The sequence below is a fragment of the Lithobates pipiens genome, unplaced genomic scaffold (assembly GCF_037356315.1).
Source record: "Lithobates pipiens isolate NorthernLeopardFrog02 unplaced genomic scaffold, aLitPip1_a1.2 Scaffold_1, whole genome shotgun sequence".
Classification (NCBI taxonomy): Eukaryota; Metazoa; Chordata; class Amphibia; order Anura; family Ranidae; genus Lithobates; species Lithobates pipiens.
Genome location: NW_027507685.1, coordinates 4,495,211 through 4,522,354, shown reverse-complemented (window position 1 = coordinate 4,522,354; position 27,144 = coordinate 4,495,211). Strand labels below are relative to the sequence as shown.

Genomic DNA, 27,144 nt, shown 5'->3' with positions numbered 1-27,144 from the left:
CTCCTCTACTCGGGTCTGACAGACGCGAGTGAGGAAAAGCCGATCACCGCTCTTCCTATTTACACTGTGATCAGCCGTGATTGGACACGGCTGATCACGTGGTAAAGAGTCTCCGTCAGAGACGCTTTACCGAGATCGTAGTTGCAGGGTGTCAGACTGACACCCCGCAACAACGATCGCTGCGATAAGCGCCCCCGAATTCGGATCACGTCATACGACGTCCGGTCAGGATTTTGAAACCACTGTTTCTGTTTTAGGGCGGGTGGCAAGTGGTTAAACTTGGGTGGAGACAAAACGATGAGTGCCCCAGGTGCAAAGCGGCAGGAGATTTCATACATGTGGAGTGGAAGTGTCCGAAGCTATTTAGATATTGGGTGGAGGTAACAGAGGATAAATAAAATCTTCATGACCACATTAGAACCAGCAGCCAAGACATGTCTATTAGGGAATATGGAGGAACATAGAATTCCGATTGGCACCATTGAAGTAGTTTTGAGATGCCTATTCCAGGCAAGAAAATGAATTGCCCAGAAATGACAGACACAGACACCCCCCGACTGTGAAGATCTGGGTTGAGACCATCAACTCAATAGTTTGGAGGGAGAGAGTGGCATTTATTAGGCAAGGCAATTAAAGTTTGAGAGAATGTGGAGGCCTTGGCTGGACAAGATGGGGTGTCCCCCATAGGGGAGTGGTTGGGGGGCAGACTGGGTTTTCTTTTTCTCTTGCACCCAGCCATCCTTTGTTTCTACTCCTCTCACCTATGAGACTCTGGAAGTCTTACTCCCCTGTGCTTTTTTTTTTTTTTTTTTTTTTTTTTTTTTTACCCCTAGGGGGGATAGGGATGGGTTGGGAGGGAGGAAGAGGGAAAATAAAGTAATAATAGTTTTTATGAAATGTAAAGCACCAATGTAAAGCACCACATAATGTTTTATGATGTTGTATTTCTTTTTGCTACTTGGGAAATAATTAAGAAAAAAATAGAATGGGTCACAACACAACAGGGGCAGTCATTTTTGCTGCACTACAATAAAAAGCATCACAGCCACGGCATGTGGCTGCCATCCACTGCCTTTGCAGCTTAAGGGGGAGAAGCTGGCGGCTCAACTGCATGTTTTTACCATGCCTCAACTGCAAGTGTAAACTTAAAAAGGAGGTAAACTCCAACCTACAAGTAAGCCTATAATAAAGCTTACCTGTAGGTACAGTGAATATCTCCTAAACTTGCACAGTTTAGGAGATATTCACAAGCGATGCTGCCAGCGATGCATACCCGTCCCTTCAGAGCTCTGTGCCGGAGCTCTCATGCACAAGAGTGATGTCACTGCGGCTCCGGCCATTTACACAGCCAGAGCTTGCAAACCCAGAAAGAAGACCGGGTGAAGATGGCAGCGACAGGTATTTGTGACAGAGCTACACTGGAGGGATCAGCTTTACAAGCAAGTCTGCCATAATGTGCTAGTATGCGGCGCATATACTAGTACATTATGAGTTAATCCGGCAGGGTTTGTTTCAGTGGTGGTTTACTAGCGCTTTACGTCTTAGGCTCATCCTACCAACCTCAAAAAAAAAAAAAAAAAAAAAGATACATAAAGCTTCAAAACAGAAATGGATTGTGAAGGTTGTAAAATCCACAGCTCCATGTACAGGCCACACAATACAAACTCAAGGGTCTTATGAGGTAGGGATTTGTGTGATGCCCATGACTGATACCTGCTAATTAGTATGCATCACATGAAAGACTTACCCCAAAATAAAGCTTCCCAGTGGCACGATAGAGATAAAATGTGTATATTATATATATATATATATATATATATATATATATATATATATATATATATATATATATATATATATATATATATATATAATTTTTTTTTTTAAACAAAAAGGTCCACTTATTCATAGGCATACACCATGTTTTAGTAGCTATGAAGGCAGCTTTTACATGTATAACATTTTCCAGCGACATGCTCTGTGACGTTTACCTGTTGCGTAGGTGGGGCTCCAGCTCACAGCGCTGCACGACCTGTTTGCATTCTTCTAGCAATGGACAGATGACACTCAACTTATCCAGCAGGTTTCTCACCAGAAGGCTGGACTTGTGACAATCCTGAAAACATAACTTCTTGCGGTCCATAGGACAAAAGTCCTTCTGCTGTAGAAAGTTTTTCAGGCACTTGTAGCAGTATGTATGCCCACAAGGTGTGTCCATGGGTTGCAGCAGCGGCTGCAGACAGATGTGACAGACCAGCTCATCGTCCACCTCATCCTGGAAGTTGTAGATGTGATTTTCGGTTCTTAGGTGAGGCTGCCCACAGTCTGGACACAGCTCAAGTGTTGCAGGGGTCCCTTCTATTGGTGCCAAGTCAGTCATTGTCCCCCTTATATTTTATGCAAGTTATGATCTGCCAGGATTACAGACAAGGTGGCCACAGCGTGACTTTCTAAATAGAAAAAGAAAAAAAAATTACTCAAAACAAGATCTATTTTTGTCGCTGTTCTGAAAATATAGTTTGTCGTGTTCCAACTCTCTGTCATTAAAGTTACATCATTATTATACAGCCGTTCATTAAATGAATAGGGCCGTCACCAGCGCAGGCTAGTATTATCGGGACATTAGGGAATAGCTGGATGGTATAATTATAAATTATAAAAAGAAAGGAGGTGTGGCCCTGCAAAGATAAAGTCAAGTTTCTAAATGCACAATTCAAAATAAGAGACAACTTAAATAATAGACAACGTGCGTGCATAAAAAAAACGCAACAGTTTCTGCATACAGCAAATATTGCCAGCTAAGCAAATGGTTAACAAAAAAACAAAATCTGAAAAAACAGGAAAGTCTTCTTGCAGTATCAGACAGTCTAGTAGTGTGCATGAAGTACGGGCCGTAGCGAACAACTCCCAGAAATGCCCGGTCCTACCTGTCCCTCTGTGCCTCCCTCTCAGAGTCCCTGCAAGGAAGTCCAACATTAATCCAGGTACTGAAAACGAATCCACAGGCTGGTCCTGCATTGAAAGCAGCACTTTAGCACACTTGATCCCACTTCCCTGCTCTTCTGCACGTCTTGCTGCATTATTACCATTAAGTGTGAAGCAGTACACTGCATTGCTCTGGTATTTCTGCAACAGCACACAGTGGGAGGTAACAAACTGTAAATCACAGAGAAGTCTGCATTATGCTAGATACCTGCACGTTCCCAGGGCTCTCCCCATTAGGTCTCCCAGCACGGTGCTCTGCTAGGCTACCTGTATAGGGCAAGCCGTGACATAGCCCTACAGAGCCAGGACACTGACCACAGGATGACCAGACGGGTCAGCAATGTATTCTACTTCTTGTGCCTGCAGCAAAGAAATGCTATAGGATTTTTTTGTAGAGCAAAAAACAAACAGAGGAAACAGCAGTAGGCGTGTCCTAACTTAAAACCCTTTCACTGCCAGCTGGCATGGTTTGCAAAGCAGACCCATGTGACGAGGCAGTGACTCACATGCAGCACGCAGGAAGTTAGAACCTGCCTTGTGAAAATAGACTGTTGTACAATGATTCACTGGTGAAAGTAAAAAAAAAGATTTTGTTTTTTTATTGCCATAATGCAAAGTCTTTTAACTGAACACTATAACCCAGATTTGGCAGTGCTAGGCCTGACACATTTCTGTTTCAATGTATTTATAGGTTTTATCATTCAGTGTAAAAGATCCAGTGCAAGCATATAAATCGTCCAGCAGGGGATAAAGATTGGGAAAGTATTATAGAAGATGCCATAAAAAAATTACAAACATAGCAACCATGGAAAAAAACAGACCTGCCAAATGTCAATCAGTGTAAAGCCAGCTTAACGTAACGTTTTAAGTTCAATCTGATTTTATTGGAAGACAAAAGAAGGAGCAAAAAAGTCAGCTTCGATAATAAAAATAGAAAAAAATTCAAATTTCATATGCAAATTCAAGATCAAATAATCACCATAGGACAACCCTGTAAAACATGCATAATACACAACTTCAAGACAAAACCAAGTGGGAATTCGGCTGTCCTGGAAGACTCTCAGAAAAGGAGTTACCGGTAATTCTAACTCAGCTTTTCTCTAAGCATCTTCCAGTACAGCCCATGAGCCAGAACTTACCAGTCTAAGCCCTTGTACACACGGTCGGAGATTCCGTCGGAATGTTTCAGATCGGAGCGTTTTTGTCGGATATTCCGACTGTGTGTGGTCTCCATTGGACTGTTTCCGTCGGAATATCCGTCGGACCAATTTTTACAACTTGCCGGAAATATTTTCAGACAAAATGCTCCGATCGGACATGCTCCGATCATGTGTAGCCTACTCCGGACAAAGTGCCACGCATGCTCAGATCAAATTCCTAGGCCAAAGCTATTGGCTACTAGCCTGAACGTAGTCCCGCCGTACGCGGCTTACTTCACCGCGTTCTTGGCAACCGGATATTCCGACAACTTGGTCTGACCGTGTGTATGCAACATCACTTCCGAACCTCGTCTGGAATTAATCCGTCGGAATAACTCCGACGGATTTGGTCGTCGGAATCTCCGATCGTGTGTACAAGGGCTTAGGAGGGACAACTGCCTGAAGGACCTTACGACCAAACGCCTGCACCTGAGCAGATAGGAGATCCAGGCGATAATGCTTAATGAAGGTCGAAAAACTGGACCATGTGGCAGCCCTGCAAATTTGTTCCAGTAAGGCTCCAGCCCTCTCAGCCCAAGATGGAGACAAGGCTCTTATTGAATGCGCAGTGACAAAAGGTGGAGGAACTTCCCTAATTTGTAAGTTTCAGAAATAGCTTGCTTTATCCATCTAGCCAAGGTGGTTTTAGATGCACTCTTTCCCTTGTGTGCTCCTGAAAAAGAGGACAAACAAGGCGGCCGTTTTTCTAAAAAGGTCTTGGTGACCTCAAGGTAGATGAGAAGAATTTTTCTCAAATAAACTAAATTTTCTTCTTTGTCGCCCTTTGGCGAACTACAAAAGGTTGGCAGTACAATGTCCTGGGATCTGTGGAATGTACTGGCCCCTTTAGGCAGAAATCCTGGATCAGTTTTCAAAACAACCCAATCCTCAAAAATTGTGAAGGCTCCCTCACTGATAGGGCCTGTAACTCACTCACCCAATTGCCACAAGAAAAATGTTTTTTTAAAAGGAAAGTAACTTAACTGAAATATCCTCTAGGGCTCAAAAGGGAATTTTATTTGAGTCCCAGGTTGGACAACTTATAACCACTACTGGCCTGGACGTAAAACTTGATTTGAAGAATCTAGCTATAGTGGGATTTTCCAAGAGAAAATTGGAGAAAAACCACTGATAGCTGACGCCTGCCTGTACCTTTAAAATGGTACTAACTGAAAGATATTTGTCGACCCTCTTGAAAAACAATTCTAAAAATTGAAGGATCATCATAAGTTAATCTTTGATTTCAAGATAACCACAAGTTAAATTTCTTCCAAACCTTGGAACATATGGCTCTAGTGACTGGTTTTCTGCAATTTACCAGGGTCTTGACTACTTTGTCAGAGAACCCCTGGGCACTTAGTATCTTTTCTTTAGATACCAGGCCATCAAGTTTAATGAAACCACCTTTGGGTGCAACACTGGACCCTGCGATAATAAGTCTTCTCTTTGGAAGACTCAGTGGAGGCTCTTAGACCAGAGTCTGTAACAGGGAAAACATGGCCTCTTGGGCCAAAAAGGGTCTATTAGGATAAGATATGTTTCTGTCTCTGTCTTGTGTTTGTACTGATCTGCGAACAGATCCCCTTCGGGACATCCCCATCTGTTGGTGAGACCTGTAAAGATTTTGGGATGAAGGGACCAATTGTCTTGATATACCTGGTAGCGGCTGAGATAATCTGCCAGACAGTTTTGTGTCCCCTTCAGGTGCACCGTTGTAATTGAGGCTAGATTCCCTCCTGCCGATGATAAAATCTCCTGGGTGATAGATTGAAGTGTCCAACTCCTCGTACCTCCCTGTTTGTTGAGGTATGCAACCATAGCGATATTGTCGGATAAAATCTGGAGGAGATTGTGACCCCTGATTTCTGTCTGAAATGCCTGTAAGGCTCTCTGAACCACTAGAAGCTCTCCGATTCGATGAAGCCCTTGCTTACCTTGAGGACCATTCTCCCTGTGCCATTGTGTTGCTGAGGTGGGCTCCCCATTCCCAGGAACTCATATCCGTTGCGATCCTCTGGGATATAGGAATGGACCATGGTAGACCTTGTTAGGTGCAGGTGTGTCCACCACCACAAGCTTCTTTTTACCCTGGAGGGTAACAAGATCCTTGATTCCAGGGAACTTGAGCCTCCGTGCCAGTACCTTAGTAGAAACAGCTGTAATGGGCATTGATAAAATCTTGCCCATGGCACTGCGGGAACGCAAGAGGTCATCAGACCCACTGCTCTTGAAACTGCTCAGCGAGACTGACTGATTGGTCTGTAAGGCTGACATTACTTGCATCATTTTTTGAGACCACTTCCTGCGGGAGAAAAAAAAAGTTTTGGTCTACTGCGCAAAGTTCATACCCTTCATATGTCACTTTCTGGGGCGGAATTAAGACAGACTTCTCTTTGTATATTAACCAGTCTAGAGATTGAAGGAAGTCCTGTACAGTTTGGAGATCCGCTAAAAACTTTTGATAGGACTCCGCCACCACTAGGAGGATGTCCAGGTAAGGGATAAGAGTTATCACCTTTAACCTTATCGGAGCCAGCGCCTTCCCCAACCCCTTTATAAAAATGCGTGGGGCTGAGGACTGACCAAAGGGGAGGGCTTGAAACTGAAAGGGATGATTCTCGGTTCCCATCTTGACCACTACTCTCAAGAATCTTTGGAAGGCTGGATGGACAGGGATGAGCATCCCTCAAATCCAAAGTGGCTATGAAGCAGTCTGGGTAAAGGAGGTTTTTGATTTAAAGTGCTTGTACCTGATCAACCGGTTTAGAGACCAGAGGTTCAGGATAAGCCAATATTTTCCTGACGGCTGATGGCAAATATATAGGAATAAAATCCCTTTCCCTGATCTGACTGGACCTTTTTATCTATCAAGACTCCAATTTGGAGACCCCGGGCCCTCACTTTTACCCAATGCTGTGGCATCTCCCAGCGAAGAAAATTCCCCCTAAAGCATAGCCACTGAATAACCAGCTTTGCTTGCTGGTCCGTTTGCTTTTTTAGCAGTGTGTTAAGGAACGTGAGCTGCACACAGGTGTGTTTTTTTTTACCTTAATGCATTAAGGTAGAAAACCTTCTGCCTTTAGAACCACTTTATTGTTAGACACCCAAGCGCCTTTAACATAGGTCCCATGACTGGCTTCTGAAGATACATATTTTGGTGTTCAAGCATATAAATGGCTTATTGTTTATTTTAAAGCGGGGTTCCACCCTAAAGTGGAACTTCCGCTGATCCGAACCCTGCCCCCCCCTCACAATTGGCACCTTTCAGGGGGGAGGGGGGTGGAGATACCTGTCAAAGACAGGTATTTACACCCACTTCCGGGCATAGACTCCCGTTGGGAGTCTATGCCTCTTCCTGTCCTGCCGCGCTGTCTGCTGGGACACACACGGGTTCCAGAGACAGCACGGACAATTCCTATTGCGCTGCGCGACTCGCGCATGCGCAGTAAGGAACCGGGAAGTGAAGCCAATTCGCTTCACTTCCTGATTCCCTCACCTAGAATGGTGGCGGCAGCAGCCGAGAGCCGAGCGAGCGATCGGCCTCGGCATCGCTGGACCCCGGGACAGGTGAGTGTCCATTTATTAAAAGTCAGCAGCTGTAGTATTTATAGCTGCTGGCTTTTAATATTTTTTTTGTAGGTGGAATCCCTCTTTAACATGACAGAGTGCAGCAGCCCAGGCCTCCAGCAGCCCAACACATCCCCCTGCACACTGCTATAATTAACAGCACTTATGCATCCTGAGAAGTGTTTTTGATTGAAGCAGTGTGCAGTGGGATGTGTCCAGCTCTCTGCTAGAAGAGGTTTTTATCCATTTCTGCAGCCAACAGAAGGTAAACAAACCTCAACTTAAAGTGATTGTAAACCCTTACATTCCACCTTTCACTACAGGTAAGCCTATAATAAGACTTACCTGTAGCTACCCCGGATATCTCCTAAACCTGAATGGTTTAGGAGATATCCCCTGTATCAGCATGTGATGACATCATAGTTTGTGCCGTTGCTTCAGCTGTGTCATTACCGGCGGCTCCGTGTGCATGACCTCACTTGTTGCAAGGTTGTTCCAGGTCAGTGAAAGTATATAAAAAAAAAAAAAAAAAAAAAAAAAAAAAAAGAGAAAGCCAGATGGCTAGTATTTTCAGAAGAAGGTCATCAATCACCACCTCAATACGTCTACCAGTACAGTTGTTCCTCTATTCCATCTTGATTTTTACTGGAAGAAGCCCAGAACCAGGTATTACAAGACCGCTCTCACACTGAAGCGCTGCTCAAACAGCCGCTAAAGCACTGGTCGATTTTGTGGTGCTTTTCAGGAGCTAGCGGGTCGCTTCTTTTAAAAGGCAAAACTTTTTTTCGTTTTGAATAAGGTGGAGAGGGATTAGACCACCTGTCAGTTTTTATTGTGGTCTGTGCTCCCGTTAAGGAGATTCACCCTCTCTATTTGTCCGGTTTACCATTATCATTGAAAGTGAAAAAAAAATAAATAAATTCACACATTTTGGGTTGTCCCCAGAAGAATAGCGGGGAAATCTTCTAATGGGGACACTAGTTCTGGTGACTTAGGGGTCCCCAAGGAACTCCCTTCATTTTCAGGGATTTCCTCTCACTTCCTGTTTGAAGGAAGTGAAAGAAAATCTGTGCAACGGGACACAGATGGCAAAAAAAATAATAAAATTCTGACGGGATATGCTCTATCCAAAATGGAAAAAGTTTTGCCGAAATTTCTAATTTAAAGCTACGTGAAAATGTGACCTAAAAAAAAATGAAAGAGACCCGTTTTATGGCGTTTTTAAAGGGGCTGCCCATTCATTTCAATGGGCAGGGGCATTTTTGGAGTGCTTTTTACAGCTCTCCAAAACATGCCCCATAGATGCTGCTTGCAGGACTTTCTATCGCACCGCCCCAATGTGAAAGCACCCAGTCATATGAATGGGAAGGAGTGTGAAAGGGGTCTTAATGAGGAACTGGGAGGCTGGGCAGTGTAGAATCGCTGCTTGCTTGAATATACAGTATATAAACACTGAGTTTCTCTACCTTAAACTGAGCCACATTTTTCTCTTTAGTATTACGTTCACCATGTCTTTCTATAGCGGAGTTCAGAGGCTGCCAGGAAGGAGAGGTGGCATATTTTACACTCCCACACATGAAGGAAAAGCAAACACAAAATTACATGTTGTGGCTTTTGACAATTTTACAAGTTGTAAGCAGCTGGTAGGACTACAGTATGCATTACACTTGTGACATGAATGTGTGAATTTTCATACAAGGCAGAATAAAATGGATGTGGTGAAAACAAACACTATACAGCCCATTCAGTCTAGCTTAGTTGTTTCAGTACAAGACAACCAAAATTTAATGTGCAATGTTTAAGAACCCGCAACAACCTTTCAGGATTACCTTGACATGAATAAATGAAATCCTGATTGCTTAGTATAGGTCATTGTCCCTTGGAATGAAAAAGGCACTGCAAAGAGCAATGATGAAGTACAAACAATTGCATTACATGCTAAGCAAGCTGGCCAGACACTGAGCAAACTATCCGCCCATCCTCCATTCACAGATCCGGTTTCATTCATAGAAGCTGGGTGGAAAGGGCAGATATAGTTGGGCACTCTTGATGAGCGCCTGCGACAGTTCCTTAGTTCTATTAACCTCTGCTGCACCGCCCCAAAGATTACAATGGCAGGGTATGGGTGGAAGAGGATTTCAGCTAATAGAAGAGGCAATAGCACAAAAAGATACTTCTTACCGACTGTAAGTTTGGTTCTTTGTGCTGTTTTTTCCTTGTGTTTGCATTTGCACTGAGCAGCCCTGATCCTCCTCTTCTCGGGTCCCCTGCCAGCGTTCCTGCCCCCCCCCCCCCTCCAAGTGCCCCCATAGAAATCTGCTTTCTATGGGAGCACTCATGCGTTCTTGCTCCTGAGCTGTGCTCAGACACGATAATTAGTAACAAAAAGTTAATTGTAAGACTTAGAAGTGCAATTTAATACTTTTTTGGTTTCTAAATATAGTGTTGGTAAGGTTGCCAATTTATACCATTTGTGTATACGTCATGGTCTTAACCACTTCAGCTCCAGAAGATTTACCCCCTTCATGACCAGGCCATTTTTTTGCGATACGGCACTGCGTTACTTGAACTGACAATTGTGCGGTCATGCAACACTGTACCCAAATAAAATTTACATCCTTTTTCTCCCCCACAAATAGAGCCTTCTTTTGATGGCATTTAATGACCTGTATTTATTTTTGCCACTATATACAAAAAGACCGGACAATTTTGAAAAAAAGAACATTTCTTACTTTCAAAAAAAAAAAAAAAAAATTATATATATATATATATATATATATATATATATATATATATATATATATATATATATATATATATATATATATATATATATATATATATATATATATACACACACACACACACACACACACACACACAAATAAATATTTTTTTTAAGTTCTAAAAAATGTCTTCATAAATTTAGGCCAATATGTATTCTGCTACTTTTTTATTTTTTTATTTTTTTTTTAACACACAAAAAAAAAAAAAAAAATCTCACCCCCCCCCCCAAACAACGTGTATATTGATTGGTCTGCACAAAAAAGTTATAGTGTCTACAAAACTATGATAGATTATATGCATTTCTGCCATAGGCAGAAATGCATCAGGGAAAGTCCTACGCATGTTGTCATCACCGCAGCCTCGTGGTAAGTTCAGCTTTTTTTTTTACTGGCCATATTGTACATGTACTAATATTGTAATCCAATAAATACTACACCATATTAGCTTTTCCTCTGCTCCTAGTGAGCTTTTTTTTCCTCCACACAGTACTCACCCCTGGGGGTATTGAGGATGGATTCATTTCCTGATTCCATATCCACCTGGATGCTGACTGAGGCTATTCACATCTATTGGGCACCATTGTTTGGATACAGGATTCCCATGCAAGACTGGTTCATATCCAGTTTCTGGTGAGTGCACTGTATACTGGGGATGGGTATTCACTCTTCTACAAATGGCTGTATACAAAACTTGCAAAAATGCTCAAAAAGAGCTCATAAAAAAAAAAAAAAAAAAAAAAAAAAAAAACAACACGCATTGTATTTGCTAGCCCTTGTTCACATCCGAGTGTCCTGTTGCTTGTAGCTGAACATCTGTTGCTCCAAAATGTACATAAGCATTTTTTTGGGCTTTTTTTTAGCATGCATTGTGTGAATGCATGCTAAAAAAAAAAAAAAGCCCAAAAAAATGCTTACCGTATGTACTTTTTGGAGCAACAGATGTTCAGCTACAAGCAACAGGACACTCGGATGTGAACAAGGGCTATCAAATTCAATGGGTTTTTGTGTTTTGAGCTACAAAACTGAGGTTTTTCAAGTCACGCAAGCACCTGGATCCTCTGGAAAACTTCACTGCAGGGATTCCCTGGTTTCAGTCTCTGAATGCCCAGTGCTTCTGGAGTTAAAAGCCAATTTCGCCTGTAGGAGCATGTTACCTGGTACAGCCATATGTAGGGTGGAAAATAACATGCTCCTGGTCTCCGCCACCGCTCCCTGCTTTTTGACAGCGGGCAGGGGGATCTTCTTCATCTGTACAATATGCATCAGAACGGCCTCATGCAGTTGCTATTGTAAGCCCAAGTCACAAGGTGACAGTGCAGGAGCTCAACCGGGAGACAAGGGAACAGAGCCTTGTCACGCCATAGCAGTGCCCTATCTAGTGGCCAAACAAAGGCAGGAATGCCAAGTACAGTGGGGAAGATAAATTATTTGAGCCCCTGCAGATTTTGACTTTTGCCCACTTAAAAATTATAGACCCTTCATTACTTTGTATCATAGGTGTATTTTAATTGATAGGCGCAGAATATCAACCTAAAATCTAGAAGAAAAAAAACAAAACAAAAAAAAAAAAAAAAAAAAAAAACGCATGATACAAATGTTATAAATTGAGATGCAGTTCAGTGTGTAAAAGAAGTATTTGAACCCCAAGCAAAACAACACTTGGTACTTGGTGGAGAAACCCTTGATGGCAAGCACAGAGGCAAGACATTTCTTGATAACGTGATTTGCACACTTCTCAGGAGGGACTTTGGTCCACTCTTCTTTACAGATCTTCTCGAACTCCTTAAAGGTTTCTTGGCTGTCGCTCGGCAAAAAAAAAAAAAATTCCGGCGGTATTGCAGCGCTGCCCCATTGATTTCAATAGGGAGCAGTGGTGAATACACCGCTCCAAAGACTCTGCTAGCAGGACTTTTCCTGACGTCCTGCCCGCGCACCACTCCAGTGTGAAAGCCCTCGGGGCTTTCACACTGGAGACAACGGAGCAGCAGTTTATGGGCGGATTCCAGGCGCCATTTCTAATGCTATAGTGCCTGCAAAACGCCCAAAAGGTTAGTTTAGCGATATTCCCCGCTGAGCTGTTGTGTTCTGACAGGGGAACGACCCCCCACCCACCAGAACACTTCGATCAGCACTCTCTACCATTGGCCGAGAGCGCTGATCGGGAGCCGGTCAGCTGGTGGTTTTCAAACATGCTCATCCGAAAGAAGCCGACCGTATTCTGTTGAACAGACCAACATACACATGGGCCGAATGTCTTTTTTTTTTTTAAACTTTCTGATATCTGACAGTCAGCCTGTGTGTACCCAGCTTAAAGGCAAACATTTTTGTTTTGGACAGAGTGGAGATGGATTAGAACACCTATTATGTTTTAATTTCTGTGTGTGTCCTTGTTGGGGAGATTCCCCCTCTCTATTTGTCCTGTTTACTATTATCATTGAAAGTAAAAGAAAAATACCACATTTTGGATTGTCCCCAGAGTAACGAGAGGAAAATCTTCCTATGGGGACTGGAGCCCTGGGGTGCCCCAAGGAATTCCCTCCATTTGCAGGGATTTTCTCTGGCTTCCTGTTTTGGCTATGGGACAGGAAGTGACATCACCCAATGGGACACAGATGGCAAAAAAAAATATATAAAACTTCTGACAAGGGTTATAACCCTCCCCTATTCTATCCAAAGTGGAAACAATGTTTTGTCTATAGTTCTAGTTTAAGATAAATTAGGTGAACATTTGACTCTTGCCTGGAATTGTTCAATGGGATTTATTGCAGTTTTCACACAAGATCCATACAATATTCACCCAGGAGTCATTCCTTTCCAATTGTATTCAGACTAAAAACCTGTGACTGCTGGGTAAAGGTTTAGTAAATCCTATGTAAAAAAACACATTTATAAAATAGACTGCGATGTGTACAAAACAGAAGCGGCATGGCAATATGTCCCTCTCAGTAGGCACTGAATGCATGCTTTCCCAGCTACTCTCTGCAACCTAGTGAATGTGTATCTGTGGGCAGAACAGGGGTGACCATCAGGACTATTAATCATTGTGAGGACAGCACTTAAAATGCGCGGTCCGTTCTTCCAAACCTGCAGGAAAAACAAACATGCTTGCTTTGTTCTAAACTTGGCTACTGAACTTAAAGCACCATAACAGAGTGATGTGCACTAGACATCACTGCTCATTGCACTGCCCCGATATACAAGCCTGCCTATGCAATGGTTACAAGAGTGAAAAATACAACAGCAGATAAGGATACTCCATAATTTTCCATGACTTTACAATGAATCACCTCCTGTAGACATTATGTTGTGGCCTGTACTAAGCAATGTGTGGTTTGTATACAAAATAAAGAAGAAGATCACAAACCTGAATGACTAATCACCATATAACCTCCCACAGATAACCAACTCCTTATTTCATTCCAGACAGACAGACAGACACGCTTTTCTGTTCCATTTGTATGTATAAGCAAGCGCTCAATAAGGTATTGTGTTGCCTGTGCTAAAAACCTAAGTTACAGCATTTGTTACCCCAACATTTCATAATCCTGAGGCCCCTTTTACACTTAGGCAGCTTTCAGGCATTTTAGCGCAAAAAAATAAATAAAAAATAGCGCCTGAAAACTGCCTCTCAAGCCACCCCAGTGTGAAAGCCCGAGTGTGCATGCAGGATGGGAAATATACACCGATCCCAATCCACCCCTGCCCTGGAAGTGCTGCATCATGGGCGCTTTTAATCCCTTCTTGGGGGTCAAGTGCTCCTCGTTTTTCGCCCGAAAAGCAGCCGCCAACGCCGGAACCGCTCCAGTGTGGAATTAGCCTGAAACGTGCCTGCTGTACTATGTACTTGTATGAAAAAGTGTCCTGTCCTCTTTGTATTGCTTCCTTTGTGTGGAATCCCTGGTGTTTCTGCCAGTCCCCTTGCTTTCCTAATAAAGCAGTTTGTCATTTTTTTCAAGTTTCCATCTATTAAATTTTCTGCCCTTGTTTTAACTTTGGATAGTAAAATATTTTTTTTCTGCCAGTAAAAACCCTTATACAGCCCACTTCCTGTTTGCCTGGTAAAAAAAAAAAAAAGAAAAAAAAAAAAACGACTAGGCCAGCCCTCAAAAAATCCACCCGCATTTTGCAAGTGGATTTTGAGGGCTGGCGAGGAAGGGCTGCCGGGGAGCGAACACCGCTGGCAGCCTGTTTGGAATGGGAGTCCTTCTCCCAGCAATCACGGAGGGGGAGAGGGGGAGGCCCAGGTGTTCAGAGCGCAGCACGGGGAACACAGATAACAGGTTTTCAATAGACATGTTGCCCGCCGCTCGCTGTCATATACAGCCCCACCCCCTGGTCCCGGGACATTGATAGACAGATCACCCGTCCAATCCCAGTGACGGGTGATCTGTCAATCAAAGTTCCCCAGCCAGGGCTGTATATGATGTTGCGCGGCGGGAACACGACAATTGAAATGAAACCTGTTATCGCTGTGTTCCCCCGCGCTGCACTCCGAACACCTGGGAGGTTCTCTTGTTCCTCTCCTCCCCTACACAGGTAGGCTGAATGGTGGGCACAAGGCTGCATGGTGGACACTGGACACAAAGCTGCATTGGTGGTCATACAGCTGCATTGGTGGGCACAGATACAGTTGTTAATATTTTTATAACTTAATTCTGTATAATACATATACGTGTCATTTCATGAGATCATTTATGAGGGCGTGTTTAGGGGCGGCATTAGGGGCGAGTATCCTTTGAGACCTGGCTAGTAACTCAGGACTTGAAATTTTGAGCCCTGGACTAGGCTTATGACTAGGGATGAGCCGAACACCCCCCGGTTCGGTTCGCACCAGAACTTGCGAACGACCCCCGCGTTCGGCACGAACGTTAGAACCCCATTGAAGTCTATGGGACTCGAACGTTCGAATTGGAAAGTGCTAATTTTAACGGCTAATATGCAAGATAGTGTGCTAAAAAGGGTTTGGCGATCTGCCTCCTGCCTCAGGGGACATGGGTCACTGCAAAAAAAAGTTTTAAAAACTACCGTTTTGGCGGGAGCACTGATTTTAATGACGATTAAAGTGAAAAAAAAAAAGTGAAATATTCCTTTAAATATGGTGCCTGGGGGGTGTCTATAGTATGCCTGTGAAGTGCCACGTGTTTCCCGTGTTTAGAACAGTCCCTGCACAAAATGACATTAAACGGAAATAACACCATTTAAAACTGCTTGCGGTTTTAATGTTATATCTGGTTCCTGTAATATGGTTGAAAATCATTCAGAAAAATGGCATGGGTAGCCCTCCCTGCCCATTACCAGCCTATTTGGGTCTTGTACGCATATTAAGGGGAACCCCGTACCCATATTAAAAAAAGGAAATGCGTGTGGCCCCCAGGCCCTATATACTCAGAACAGCAGTATACAGGCGGTGCAAACAAGACAGGGACTGTGTAGGTTTGTTGTGTTAAGTTGAATCTGTTTGTCATTTTCAAGTGGTACATTTTTAAAGTGTAGCTCCAGTCAAAAAAAATATCTTTAAGCTTTTTGGAAAACATAGGGAAGGGTTATCACCCCTGTATAATTTGTTTTGTCGTCCATCTTTTTTCATCTCACTTGCTGTTGTCTCCTTCCGTTTGCAAGTAGGAGATGTTTGTAAATTGGATGTTTGAAAGTAGGGGCCTGCCCTATATGCTCTGCAGAAATGGCGGAACAAGGTGTTGGTTTTGCAACAACATTGTAAGCCCTCAAAGTGACTCTTGGTGGCCGCTGGAGCGCCCTGCTGTGAACGATTATATCAAGAATTGTAATTACATGCCATTGTTGAACAGTGGTAGAAAAATTGACCTTTGGTGGTTGTGGTGCTGGTGCCACAACACTATAAGTCCTCACAGTTACTCTGGGTGGGCACAGGAAGGGGCCCTCCTGTGAAATATTATATCAAGAATTGTAATTACATGTCCCTGTTAAACAGGGGCAGAAAAATTGGGCCTTAGGCACTGGTGCCATCACACTGCAACCTCTGCCATACACTCTAGTTTTATTGCAGGAATTAGCCCTGCTGCAAAGCATTGCATCAAAAATTGTACTTAAACGCCCCTGTTAAACAGGGGCAGAAAAATTGGGCCTTAGGCACTGGTGCCATCACACTGCAACCTCTGCCATACACTCTAGTTTTATTGCAGGAATTAGCCCTGCTGCAAAGCATTGCATCAAAAATTGTACTTAAACGCCCCTGTTAAACAGGGGCAGAAAAATTGGGCCTTAGGCACTGGTGCCATCACACTGCAACCTCTGCCATACACTCTAGTTTTATTGCAGGAATTAGCCCTGCTGCAAAGCATTGCATCAAAAATTGTACTTAAACGCCCCTGTTAAACAGGGGCAGAAAAATTGGGCCTTAGGCACTGGTGCCATCACACTGCAACCTCTGCCATACACTCTAGTTTTATTGCAGGAATTAGCCCTGCTGCAAAGCATTGCATCAAAAATTGTACTTAAACGCCCCTGTTAAACAGGGGCAGAAAAATTGGGCTGCTGGCATCACCCAGAACCAAAAATGTTCTTCCAACATATCAGCGGAGGAGGAAGAGGATAGACAATCAACATAACAGGACAGTCACTCAGCATCAGCATAGGCAGTCTTGAAGGGATGTGGTATTTCAAAAAAAATTATTCGGTTACATCAGCTTCAGGTGCTTGGTAGCTGTGGGTGATCCAAGACTGATTCATCTTGATGAAGGTCAGTCGATCAACTGATTCGGTGGACAGGCGCACCCTGTGATCGGTAACGAAGCCACCAGCAGCACTGAAGGTGCGTTCCGAAAGAACGCTGGATGCAGGACAGGCCAGGAGCTCAATTGCATACTGTGCAAGCTCTGGCCAGTGATCCATCCTCAAGACCCAGTAAGCCAGAGGATTTTCAGTGGGAAAGGTGTCCAAGTCTGACCTTGCCCCTAGGTATTCCTGCACCATGTAAATTAGACGCTGGCGATGGGTGCTGGAACCAATCATACCTTGGGGCTGCGGACTAAAAAATTGTCTGAACGCATCAGTCAGACGGCCACCTTCTCCACCGCTCCTTCTGACTGATGCCTCAGCAACACGTTGTCCAGGACCAGGAGTTTGTGACCTCCCAGTCTCTGGGAACGCGTTGCACAGAGCTTTCTGCAAGGCCTCCCGGAGATGTCTCATCCTCTGCTCCCTCTGCGATGGCAAGATAAGGTCGGCAACCTTACCCTTGTACCGTGGATCAAGGAGAGTGGCCAGCCAGTAATGGTCCCTCTCCTTGATCCGAAGAATACGAGGATCCTTCCGCAGGCTTTGCAGGATCAGGGAGGCCATGCAGCGTAGGTTAGCTGAGGCATTCGGTCCGGAGTCCTCTGGGTCACTAAGGACAACATGATCCGCAGCTACCTCCTCCCAGCCACGTACAAGTCCACGTGTTTCTTGGGACTGTAAATCATCCCTATAAGACTGCTGCTGCTGATGCTGAGTGCCAGCCTCCACCTCCATGCTGACACAATCATCCTCCTCCTCCTCTTCCTCCTCCTCACCCTCTTCCTGTGTGATGGGTGGCACAGCAGGAACACTGTCTGGATAAAGGGGGCCTTGAGAGGCAAGGAAGTCCTCCTCTTCCTGCCTCTGTTCTGCCTCAAGTGCCCTGTCCATTATTCCACGCAGCGTATGCTCCAAGAGGTGGACAAGAGGTATAGTGTCACTGATGCATGCACTGTCACTGCTCACCATCCTTGTGGCCTCCTCAAACGGTGACAGGACAGTGCATGCATCCCTGATCATGCCCCACTGGCGTGGTGAGAAAAAACCAAGCTCTCCTGACCCTGTCCTGGTGCCGTAGTCGCACAGGTACTCATTGATGGCCCTCTGCTGCGTGTGCAGCCGCTGCAGCATGGCCAATGTTGAGTTCCACCTGGTGGGCATGTCACATATAAGGCGGTTCTTGGGCAGGTTCAACTCCTTTTGGAGCTCAGCCAGCCGAGCACAGGCATTAAATGATCGGCGGAAATGCACACAGACTCTCCTGGCCTGTTTCAGGACATCCTGTAAGCCGGGGTACCTGCCCAAGAACCGCTGCACCACCAGGTTAAGGACGTGAGCTACACAGGGCACATGGGTCAGTTGTCCCTGTCGGAGGGCGGAGAGGAGGTTGGTGCCATTGTCGCAAACCACCATTCCTGGCTTAAGCTGGCGTGGCGTCAACCACCTCTCGGCCTGCCCCTGCAGAGCTGACAAAACATCCGCCCCAGTGTGGCTCCTGTCCCCCAAACAAACCAGCGCAAGCACGGCATGGCATCGTTTTGCCTGAATACTTGCGTAGCCCCTGCAACGCCTACGGAGCACCGCTGGTTCTGAGGACAGAGCACTGGAAGAGGCCGTGGAGGAAGAAGAAGAGGAGGGGGTGGAGGAGAGAGGTGTGTCACAACCAATAGTAGCATTTTGGAGGCGTGGTGGCGAAACAACCTCCAATACTACTGCACCTTGTCCTGCATCCTTCCCAGCAGCCAGAAGAGTGACCCAATGGGCCGTGAAAGACAGGTAACGTCCCTGTCCATGCCTGCTGGACCATGAGTCAGCGGTAATATGCACCTTACCGCCGACCGCCCTGTCCAGCGAGGCAAGGACATTGCCTTCCACATGCCGGTAGAGAGCCGGAATTGCCTTCCGTGAGAAAAAGTGGCGTTTGGGGACCTGCCACTGAGGAACCGCACATTGTACAAACTCACGGAAGGGGGCCGAATCTACCAACTGAAAAGGCAGCAGTTGAAGTGCTAGCAATTTAGCCAAGCTAGCATTCAACCGCTGGGCATGTGGATGGCTGGGAGTAAATTTCTTCCGCCGGTCCAGCAGCTGGGGCAGGGACATTTGTCTGCTATAATCGGACGTGGATGTACCACTAGCAGAGTTCCCGGAAGCACTTGGCTGTGACACACCTAATTCTACACCTTCATTCCTCTCAGAGCAGGTTTCAGAGAGGACTGAAGGTCTAGTGGGGTTGGAGATGCCAGCTGATGAGGAGCAAGGAGAGGTCCGCTTTGTTCTTTGGTGTGGGTCTTTGAGGTATGCTTGCCAACGAGCTGCATGGCAGGTCAACATATGTCTGGTCAAGCATGTGGTGCCCAAGCGGCTGATGTTTTGGCCACGTGAGATACGCTTGAGACATATGTTGCAAATAGCAGCGGTGCGATCTGATGCACTCGTCTCAAAAAAGGCCCACACCAAAGAACTTTTAGAATAACGCGCAGAGGAAGCGCTCTGCGCAGAGGAAGCGCTCTGCGCAGAGGAAGCGCTCTGCGCAGGCGGAGCTCTGCGGTGTGATTCAGTCGGTGTGCTGCCCCTAAGCTGGCCCCCGGAGGGCATCCTGCCTCGTTGGACATGTGCCTCCTCCTCCTCCTCCTCCTCCTCCCTCCTTCCAGGCACCCACGTGGAGTCAGTGCCCTCATCATCCCCTCCCTCTTCATCGCTGTAGCAAACCTGGCAGTATGCTGCAGCTTGTGGAACATTACTGCCAGATTGCTGTCCTTCTTGAGCATCCCCTCTCTCTGTGCTCACGCTACTGCCTTCCTCTAGCTGAGTGTCATCATCAGAGCCCACCAAACACTGGGCATCCTCCTGGAGCATGTACCCAACACTGTGCTCAAAGAGTTCAGGAGACTCCTCAGGAGGACGTGGTGGGTCTAGGGAAGGAGTCACTGATGATGACATTGAGAGGAGGGACGACGATGTGTTGGCAGCTGCTTTTCTACTACCCTGAGACTGGGTGAGAGAGGATGAGGAGGATGAAGAGGGCTTGGTCATCCACTCTACCAAGTCGTTGGCATGTTGCGGTTCAACATGTCCAGCTGCAGAAAAGAAGGACAAGCATGTCCCATGGCCACGTGCTGATGACAATGCACCGCGTCCCCGACCAGCACTGTTGTCTCTAGACACAGAGCCTGCTTGCCCTCTTTTATCGGCTCGCGCCTGTCTGCCTCTCCTTGCTGGCCTTCCAGACATGGTAATGGCCTGAAGGGAGTTGGGTAAAACAGTAGTTGGGTAGTTTATATTGTGCTGGAGGCACACAACACCCACTAACTCCTGCAGATGCCTTTTTTATAGAACAGCAGAGTTAAAGGGGTATATACAGATGTATACTGTGCTGTGCTGGAAGCACACACAACTTCCAATAACTCCAGCAGATGCCAATCGGGCCCAAATACAGAACAGCTATGTAGGTGGATAATAGCGGTATGTACTGGGTACAGAGCAGGCACACAGCACGCACTATCTCCTGAGTGACACTGCTGACTGCAAGCTCTATTGTTAAAGATGGACCACTAGCTATATAGGTGAGGTGAATATCACGGTGTATACTGCGGTCAGGGCACGCAGACAATAACAAGAAAACAGCAGAGTTAAAGGGGCATATACAGCTGTATACTGTGCTGTGCTGGAGGCACACACAACTTCCAATAACTCCAGCAAATGACAATCGGGCTCAAATAGAGAACAGCTATGTAGGTGTATATAGTGGTATGTACTGGGTACAGAGCACGCAGACAGCACGCACTAACACTACTGACTGCAAGCTCTATTATTAAAGCTAGATCACTAGCTATATAGGTGAGGTGAATATAGTGGTGTATACTGCGGTCAGGGCACAGACAGTAACCACTACACAAGAGCAAAATAGTAAATCAGCCAAAAACGATTGGTGTGTAACTGTGTTGAAGGTACACAGAACACCCACTGCTTCAGATGCTAACAAACACTACACGAGGCCGCCTGAAAGGCAGCTTTATATAGTGTGGGGCGTGCACTACACTGTCTGAGCTATGATTGGCCACAGGCAGGATGCCTGTGACCAACCATTGCTCTTCCCGCTACTGGCGCTGCGATTGGCCAAGCATGCGGGGTCACAGTGCATGCTTGGCCAATCGTGAGACAGCAATGCATTGCGCCATCGCAGTGCATTGTGGGCCACACGAATTTTGCCGCGAACGGCCCAAACGTTCGGAATTCGGCGAACGCACGAACGACCGATGTTCGAGTCGAACATGCGTTCGACTCGAACACGAAGCTCATCCCTACTTATGACATCACGCACAGATCTCTCACTTCCGAGTTTTCCAGGAAGGGAGGAGGGCTGGATCATAAGAGGGCCAATGAGAGCTGCAGAGCAGGAGGTGTGCTTCTGTGTATATCCAGGAAGTGATCAGGCAGCAGTTTCAGCTGCCCACAGTTCAAGTGGTTGCACCAGATTTGGCAAGTACAGAATCACAGTATATATAAAATAAGCAAAATGAAAAACGGCCACCACTGCATTATCAAAGTTGTTCTAACAGATGGAACTGGAAGTTTGTCTGCATGTAGTGTTGTCCAAATGTAGTGAACAGGAAGTTTGTTTACTGGGAGACTTTCCACAACCAAACAGTGATCTGGTAACACAATGGCCAACTGTAGTCTTTAAAGCGGGAGTCCGCCGGGAGTTCCGCCATTTATTTATTTTTTTTAAAGCCAGCAGCTACAAATACTGCAGCTGCTGACTTTTAAAATAGTGACACTTACCCGCCCAGCGCGCCCGTGATGTCGGCACCCAAAGCCGATCTCTCAATCGTCTCTCGGGTGCTGCCGCCGCCATCTTGGGTATGGGAATCAGGAAGTGGAGCCTTTTGGCTTAATTTCCCGGTTCCCTACTGCGCATGCGCGAGTCGCGCAATAAGGATGGTCCCCGCTGTCTCTGGGATCCGTGCGTTTCCCAGCAGACAGCGGGGGACCTTCGGAAAGGGGCGTAGATTCTGCAGAATCTACGCCCCTTTCCACAGATATCTATGCCGGAAGTGGGTGCAGATATCTGTACTGTACAGGTACCTGCACCCCCCTCCCCCCTGAAAGGTGCCAATTGTGGCGCCGGAGGAGGGGGAGGATTCCAATGAGCGGAAGGTCCACTTTAGGGTGGACCTCCGCTTTAACTGCTTGCCGACCAGCCACCACGGCAGGTTGGCTCTCCTGCACAAATCACCATAGCCGTACATCAGCTCGCGCAGGTGCAGGGATCTGTGAATAGATACCAATAAAAATACAGTTTCTTTGCCAGCAGTACGTTCCTGAGCGATAGAACATGTTAAATAGCATTGGTATGAATGGGACACAGGGGCTATTGTACCTTGATGTTGCAAAAAAAACGAAAAACTCTGAATGCACAAATATTATGCAGTAATAATTATGTCAAAGTATTTAAGATATTTAATGTGTGTTATTGTAAAACATAAATCGGTAATCTCTACAATTTAACCTTCTTAACTCTAAAATTGTGTTTATTAGTTAAGTGAACAAGACTGAGCTGGCCATATATAAGAATACGAGTATGTATCCAGCTACTGCAATTAAAGATTTGTCAGCTGATGTCATCTGACAGGACAATGCATTGCTAGAGTCATTATACTGAATTACAAAAAAAGAAAGTGAAGACATTAAAATTCACCTGGAGGCAAGGCCATTAACCACATGAAGCAGATCAGGTTCATGTAAGTGTAGAACTACCGTAACAAATAAAATAAAAAACCCACACAGCAGATTCAGAGTGATTTTTCTACTTGCAAATGAACATTTATAGAAGCACCTACAATCGTTGCTAATAGGGTGTACATATACACTATATTGTCAAACGTATAGAAACGCCTGACACAGACAGACAGACAGACACACACACACACACACACACACACACACACACACAAACACACAAACACACACTTTAATGGCATCTCAGTCCATAGGATTCAATATTGAGTTGGCCCACCCCTTGCAGCTATAACAGATTCAACTCTTCTGGGAAGGCCGTCCACAAGGTCTAGGAGTATGTCTATGTGAATGTTTGACCATTCTTCCAGGAAAAGGTCAGGCACTGACGTTGGACGAGAAGGCCTGACTCGCAGTCACCGCTCCAATTCATTCCAAAACGTGTTCCATCAGGTTGAGGTCAGGACTGTGCAGGCCAGTCAAGTTCCACCTCCCCAAGCTCACTCATCCTTGACTTTATGGACCTTGCTTTGTGCACAGTCATGTTGGTACAGGAAGTAGCCATCCCCAAATTGTTCCCCGCAAAGTTGGGAGAATGAAATTGTCCAAAATGTCTTGATATGCCGACGCCTTAAGAGTTTCCTTCACTGGAACTAAGGGGCCAAGCCCAACCCCTGAAAAAACCTTACCACATCATAATCCCCCTCCACCAAATGATTTGGACTAGTGCACAAAGCAAGGTCCATAAAGACATGGATGAGTGAGTTGGATGTGGAGGATTTAGATTGGCCTGCCCAGAGTCCTGACCTCAACCTGATAGAACACCTTTGGTATGAATTGGAGTGGAGACTGCGAGCCAGGCCTTCATATCAAACATCAGTGCCTGACCTCACAAATGTACTTCTGGAAGAATGGTCAAACATTCTCATAGACACACTCTTAAACCTTGTGGTGAACCTTTCCAGAAGAGTTGAAGCTGTTATAGCTGCAAAAGATGGGCCAATTTAATATTGAATCCTATGGACTAACACTGGGATGTCATTAAAGTTAATGTGCGTGTAAAGGCAGGTGTCACAATACAGTGTACATACTCCTGCCCCTACTGGTGTATTTAGACTAAACCATGTTACCTCTGCACCGTCCATTCAGGACAAAGTGAGAACTGAACAAACATTTAAAGGCTGCCAAATCAGCTTAGTATATTTGAGTGATGTCCCAAAGTTTATGTTGTCCTCACCCTACACACTACCCAATCATTATCCAGTCATTTTAATGTAGAAGGTATAGGATGCAATAAGTTTTACGCACACCGGTCTTGTTTACAATGAAACTCCTCCCCACAAAAGCTACATTGTTCTGAACAACTCTTTATGATATAAGCACATTTCCAAATCCAACAAAAACTAGGACATTTTAGGATGAAGGAGCCATACATGACCCCCAGTACAAAGAATGGCAGGTCAAATGGCTCTTAATGTTTAGACTTGCCTTTCCATGTAGACAAACCAAAACTGCTAGCTGACCCCTGACAGATCAAGCCATGCAAGCAGAAAAGTCCTATAATCCCTGATGTCAGACAAATGTACTAACCATGCTCCAGAGAAGAGATGGTGGTAGCCCAATGATGTGGAAGAAAGAAGAAGAGAGAAGAGGAGAAAAGCGAAGAAAAGAAAAAAAAAAGAGAAGAAGAAGAAGAAGGGAGAAGAAAAGAGAAGAAGAAGGGAGAAGAAAAGAGAAGAAGAAGGGAGAAGAAAAGAGAAGAAGAAGGGAGAAGAAAAGAGAAGAAGAAGGGAGAAGAAAAGAGAAGAAGAAGGGAGAAGAAAAGAGAAGAAGAAGGGAGAAGAAGGGAGAAGGAGCAGGAGATTTTGTTTGGGGATCCACTTTATTGCAATCACACTAAACACAAACTGTTTACATTTCAACCGAATAGATTCAAGTCAGCTGCTAAAGCTGGCCAAAGCCCATGCGATTCATTATCTGATCTAACTTACACGACACTTGGCTAGTTGAAGAAATGGATATGACTGTTCGTAGGCATATGCCACGTATATACTTTTCTGCTAATGTCCTATCTGATGCTTAGCATGGCTGAAGTGAAAAGAAGGTATTGCATATCACTTTATAAAGGACTTGATGTGTTTTGACTTCAGTTCAGGGAAATTTGACCTTCCAAAATGCTTCAGGGTAGAAGGATTAGGAGTTTAGATCTCGTAAATTAGGCAGATGCTTCAGGACTCTTTCTCTAACAAAGGACATGTTCCTTGGAGGATTAGGGACGATTGTGAGAATGTTTTCTTTGTATATTGTGGGAGGATACTGGAATACACTGAAGGTTGACCTGTACCTCTGATTTATGTATATGTCTAGTACTGATGTGGGTCATCAACTTGGTCTTTGAAAGCTGTCCAAGGAACTAAAAGTGGTTGTATATTCTTGACAAATGTAAAAAAAAAAAAAAAAAAATTATAATAATAAATATCACACACACACTATATACTGTACATAAGCACATATACACACAGAGGCCATTCAGGACAACGTGAAAGCGGGTTGCTTTGCAAAATCCCGTCCCAGTCATGCTCAGCTTTTTCATCACTCCCTTGTGTTCTGGTCACATGTGTATCAGACTTCATATTATGCTGCTGCTAGACATGTGGTCTTCATTTCCACAACAAGAGTGATGAGCAAGTCGTTTGGCAGAGTGGAGTGCATTACTTGCTCCTATTGATGCCTATATGATTCACTTGCCATGGTAAAAGGGGCTGGAAAAGGACCACTTGCTGTTTAACAACAACAACAACAACAACAACAACAGGATTCTTCCTCTGAGAAAAAGTCAAGTTGCCTGACCTACGCTTACCCAGTGTGATCCAGAATGGATCCCACTTAATGCTGAATTTCACCATCCGTTTAAAAAAAAAAAAAAAAAGGAAGAAGAACAAGACAGTAGAAGATTTCTTTGCCAAGTGCAATGTATATTCAGTTCACATGAGCAAATCTAAAGCAATGATGCCCAGAATCAATTTTATGGGCTCTACTTTGACCCTCAACATTTAATATGTAGTGTATAATTTACCCATATCGTATTCGGCTATTTTTATACTCATTAGGGGATTACAGCTGTTTTTTTAGGTCTCAGTTTGGCCATACAATATACAATTTTCTTTCCTTCAACCACAGGTTGAAGGAAAGAAAAAATGGATTCCCCCACCAAAACATTCAGCACTGATGGGGGGAAATCCCTCCTGCGCCTTTTTATTCTAAACAGCAGGGAGTTCCCCCATCAGAATACAATGCTTACTCACAACTCCACCAAGCTTGTACAGTCATTACAAAAGGCAAATGAAGTAGTCAAACTATTAGGAGCTGAAGACAACATAAGTGCTGTAAAATCTCACCAGTGGCCAAAACTACAAGATGGTCAGTGACCAAGCTTATCCCAAAATGAAATCTCACGTCTGGGTAAAATATATGGAGCCCATTGGTATAATAAAATACAGAAAGAAAAAAAAAAAAAAAAAAAAGAAGAAGGAGGTTGACATTGTTCTGCACCACTGTCATAACAGGCAGCTAGACCAGAATTTTCTGAGTGTAACGAGAAAAGGTCTGAGCAGGTCTGTTCAGAAAGTGAAGCAAAACAATGAGCGTCACATACAACCTTTTTTTTTTATTATTATTCAGTATCTACCATCAGGAATAAGATTTTCCAATTATACTATTTTAAACATACAGTACAAACATCCAGTGTAGACATATGGTAAGAGTGTAAAAAGGAATAAAGGAAGCTGCATGCAAATGGAAAGACACTTTTTAGCCAAACACAAGACAAAAAATAAATAAATAAATAATAATAATAAAAAAAAAAAGACATTTGAAGCTTTGACAATAAAAGCTGGAAGCTGAGCAGAGCTGCACCAGATTTTGCATAATGCAGTTTTAGTAAATCAATCCCCAAAGTGTCTTATCGAAAGGATCAATAATGCAAAGATCACATACCCCAAAAGCTTTGCTCCTTAGTCCAATGTAACTGTGAAGAGGCAAATTTCAGGAATGTCATGCAGAAAAGTGACTGTCCCAACACAGCTGTGTGGCAATAGGCCACCCTTCCTTCT

General features: G+C 44.6%; 1 protein-coding gene across 5 annotated transcripts in view; it reads right to left on the bottom strand.

The window, feature by feature from the left end:
* The window catches only part of LOC143967708 (ligand of Numb protein X 2-like), a 114,938-nt gene that overhangs the window by 47,381 nt on the left and 40,413 nt on the right, over positions 1 to 27,144 (bottom strand). For 2 of the 5 annotated variants that reach the window (XM_077474358.1, XM_077474367.1), the window contains exon 3: positions 1,992 to 2,450. In XM_077474358.1, coding sequence (XP_077330484.1) covers positions 1,992 to 2,380 — 389 coding nt within the window. In that variant the 5' untranslated portion in view covers positions 2,381 to 2,450. Of the gene's footprint in view, positions 1 to 1,991; positions 2,451 to 2,927; positions 3,173 to 3,193; positions 3,362 to 27,028 lie in introns of those variants that run through there. The other 3 variants (XM_077474387.1, XM_077474396.1, XM_077474376.1) reach the window with 3 other exon arrangements.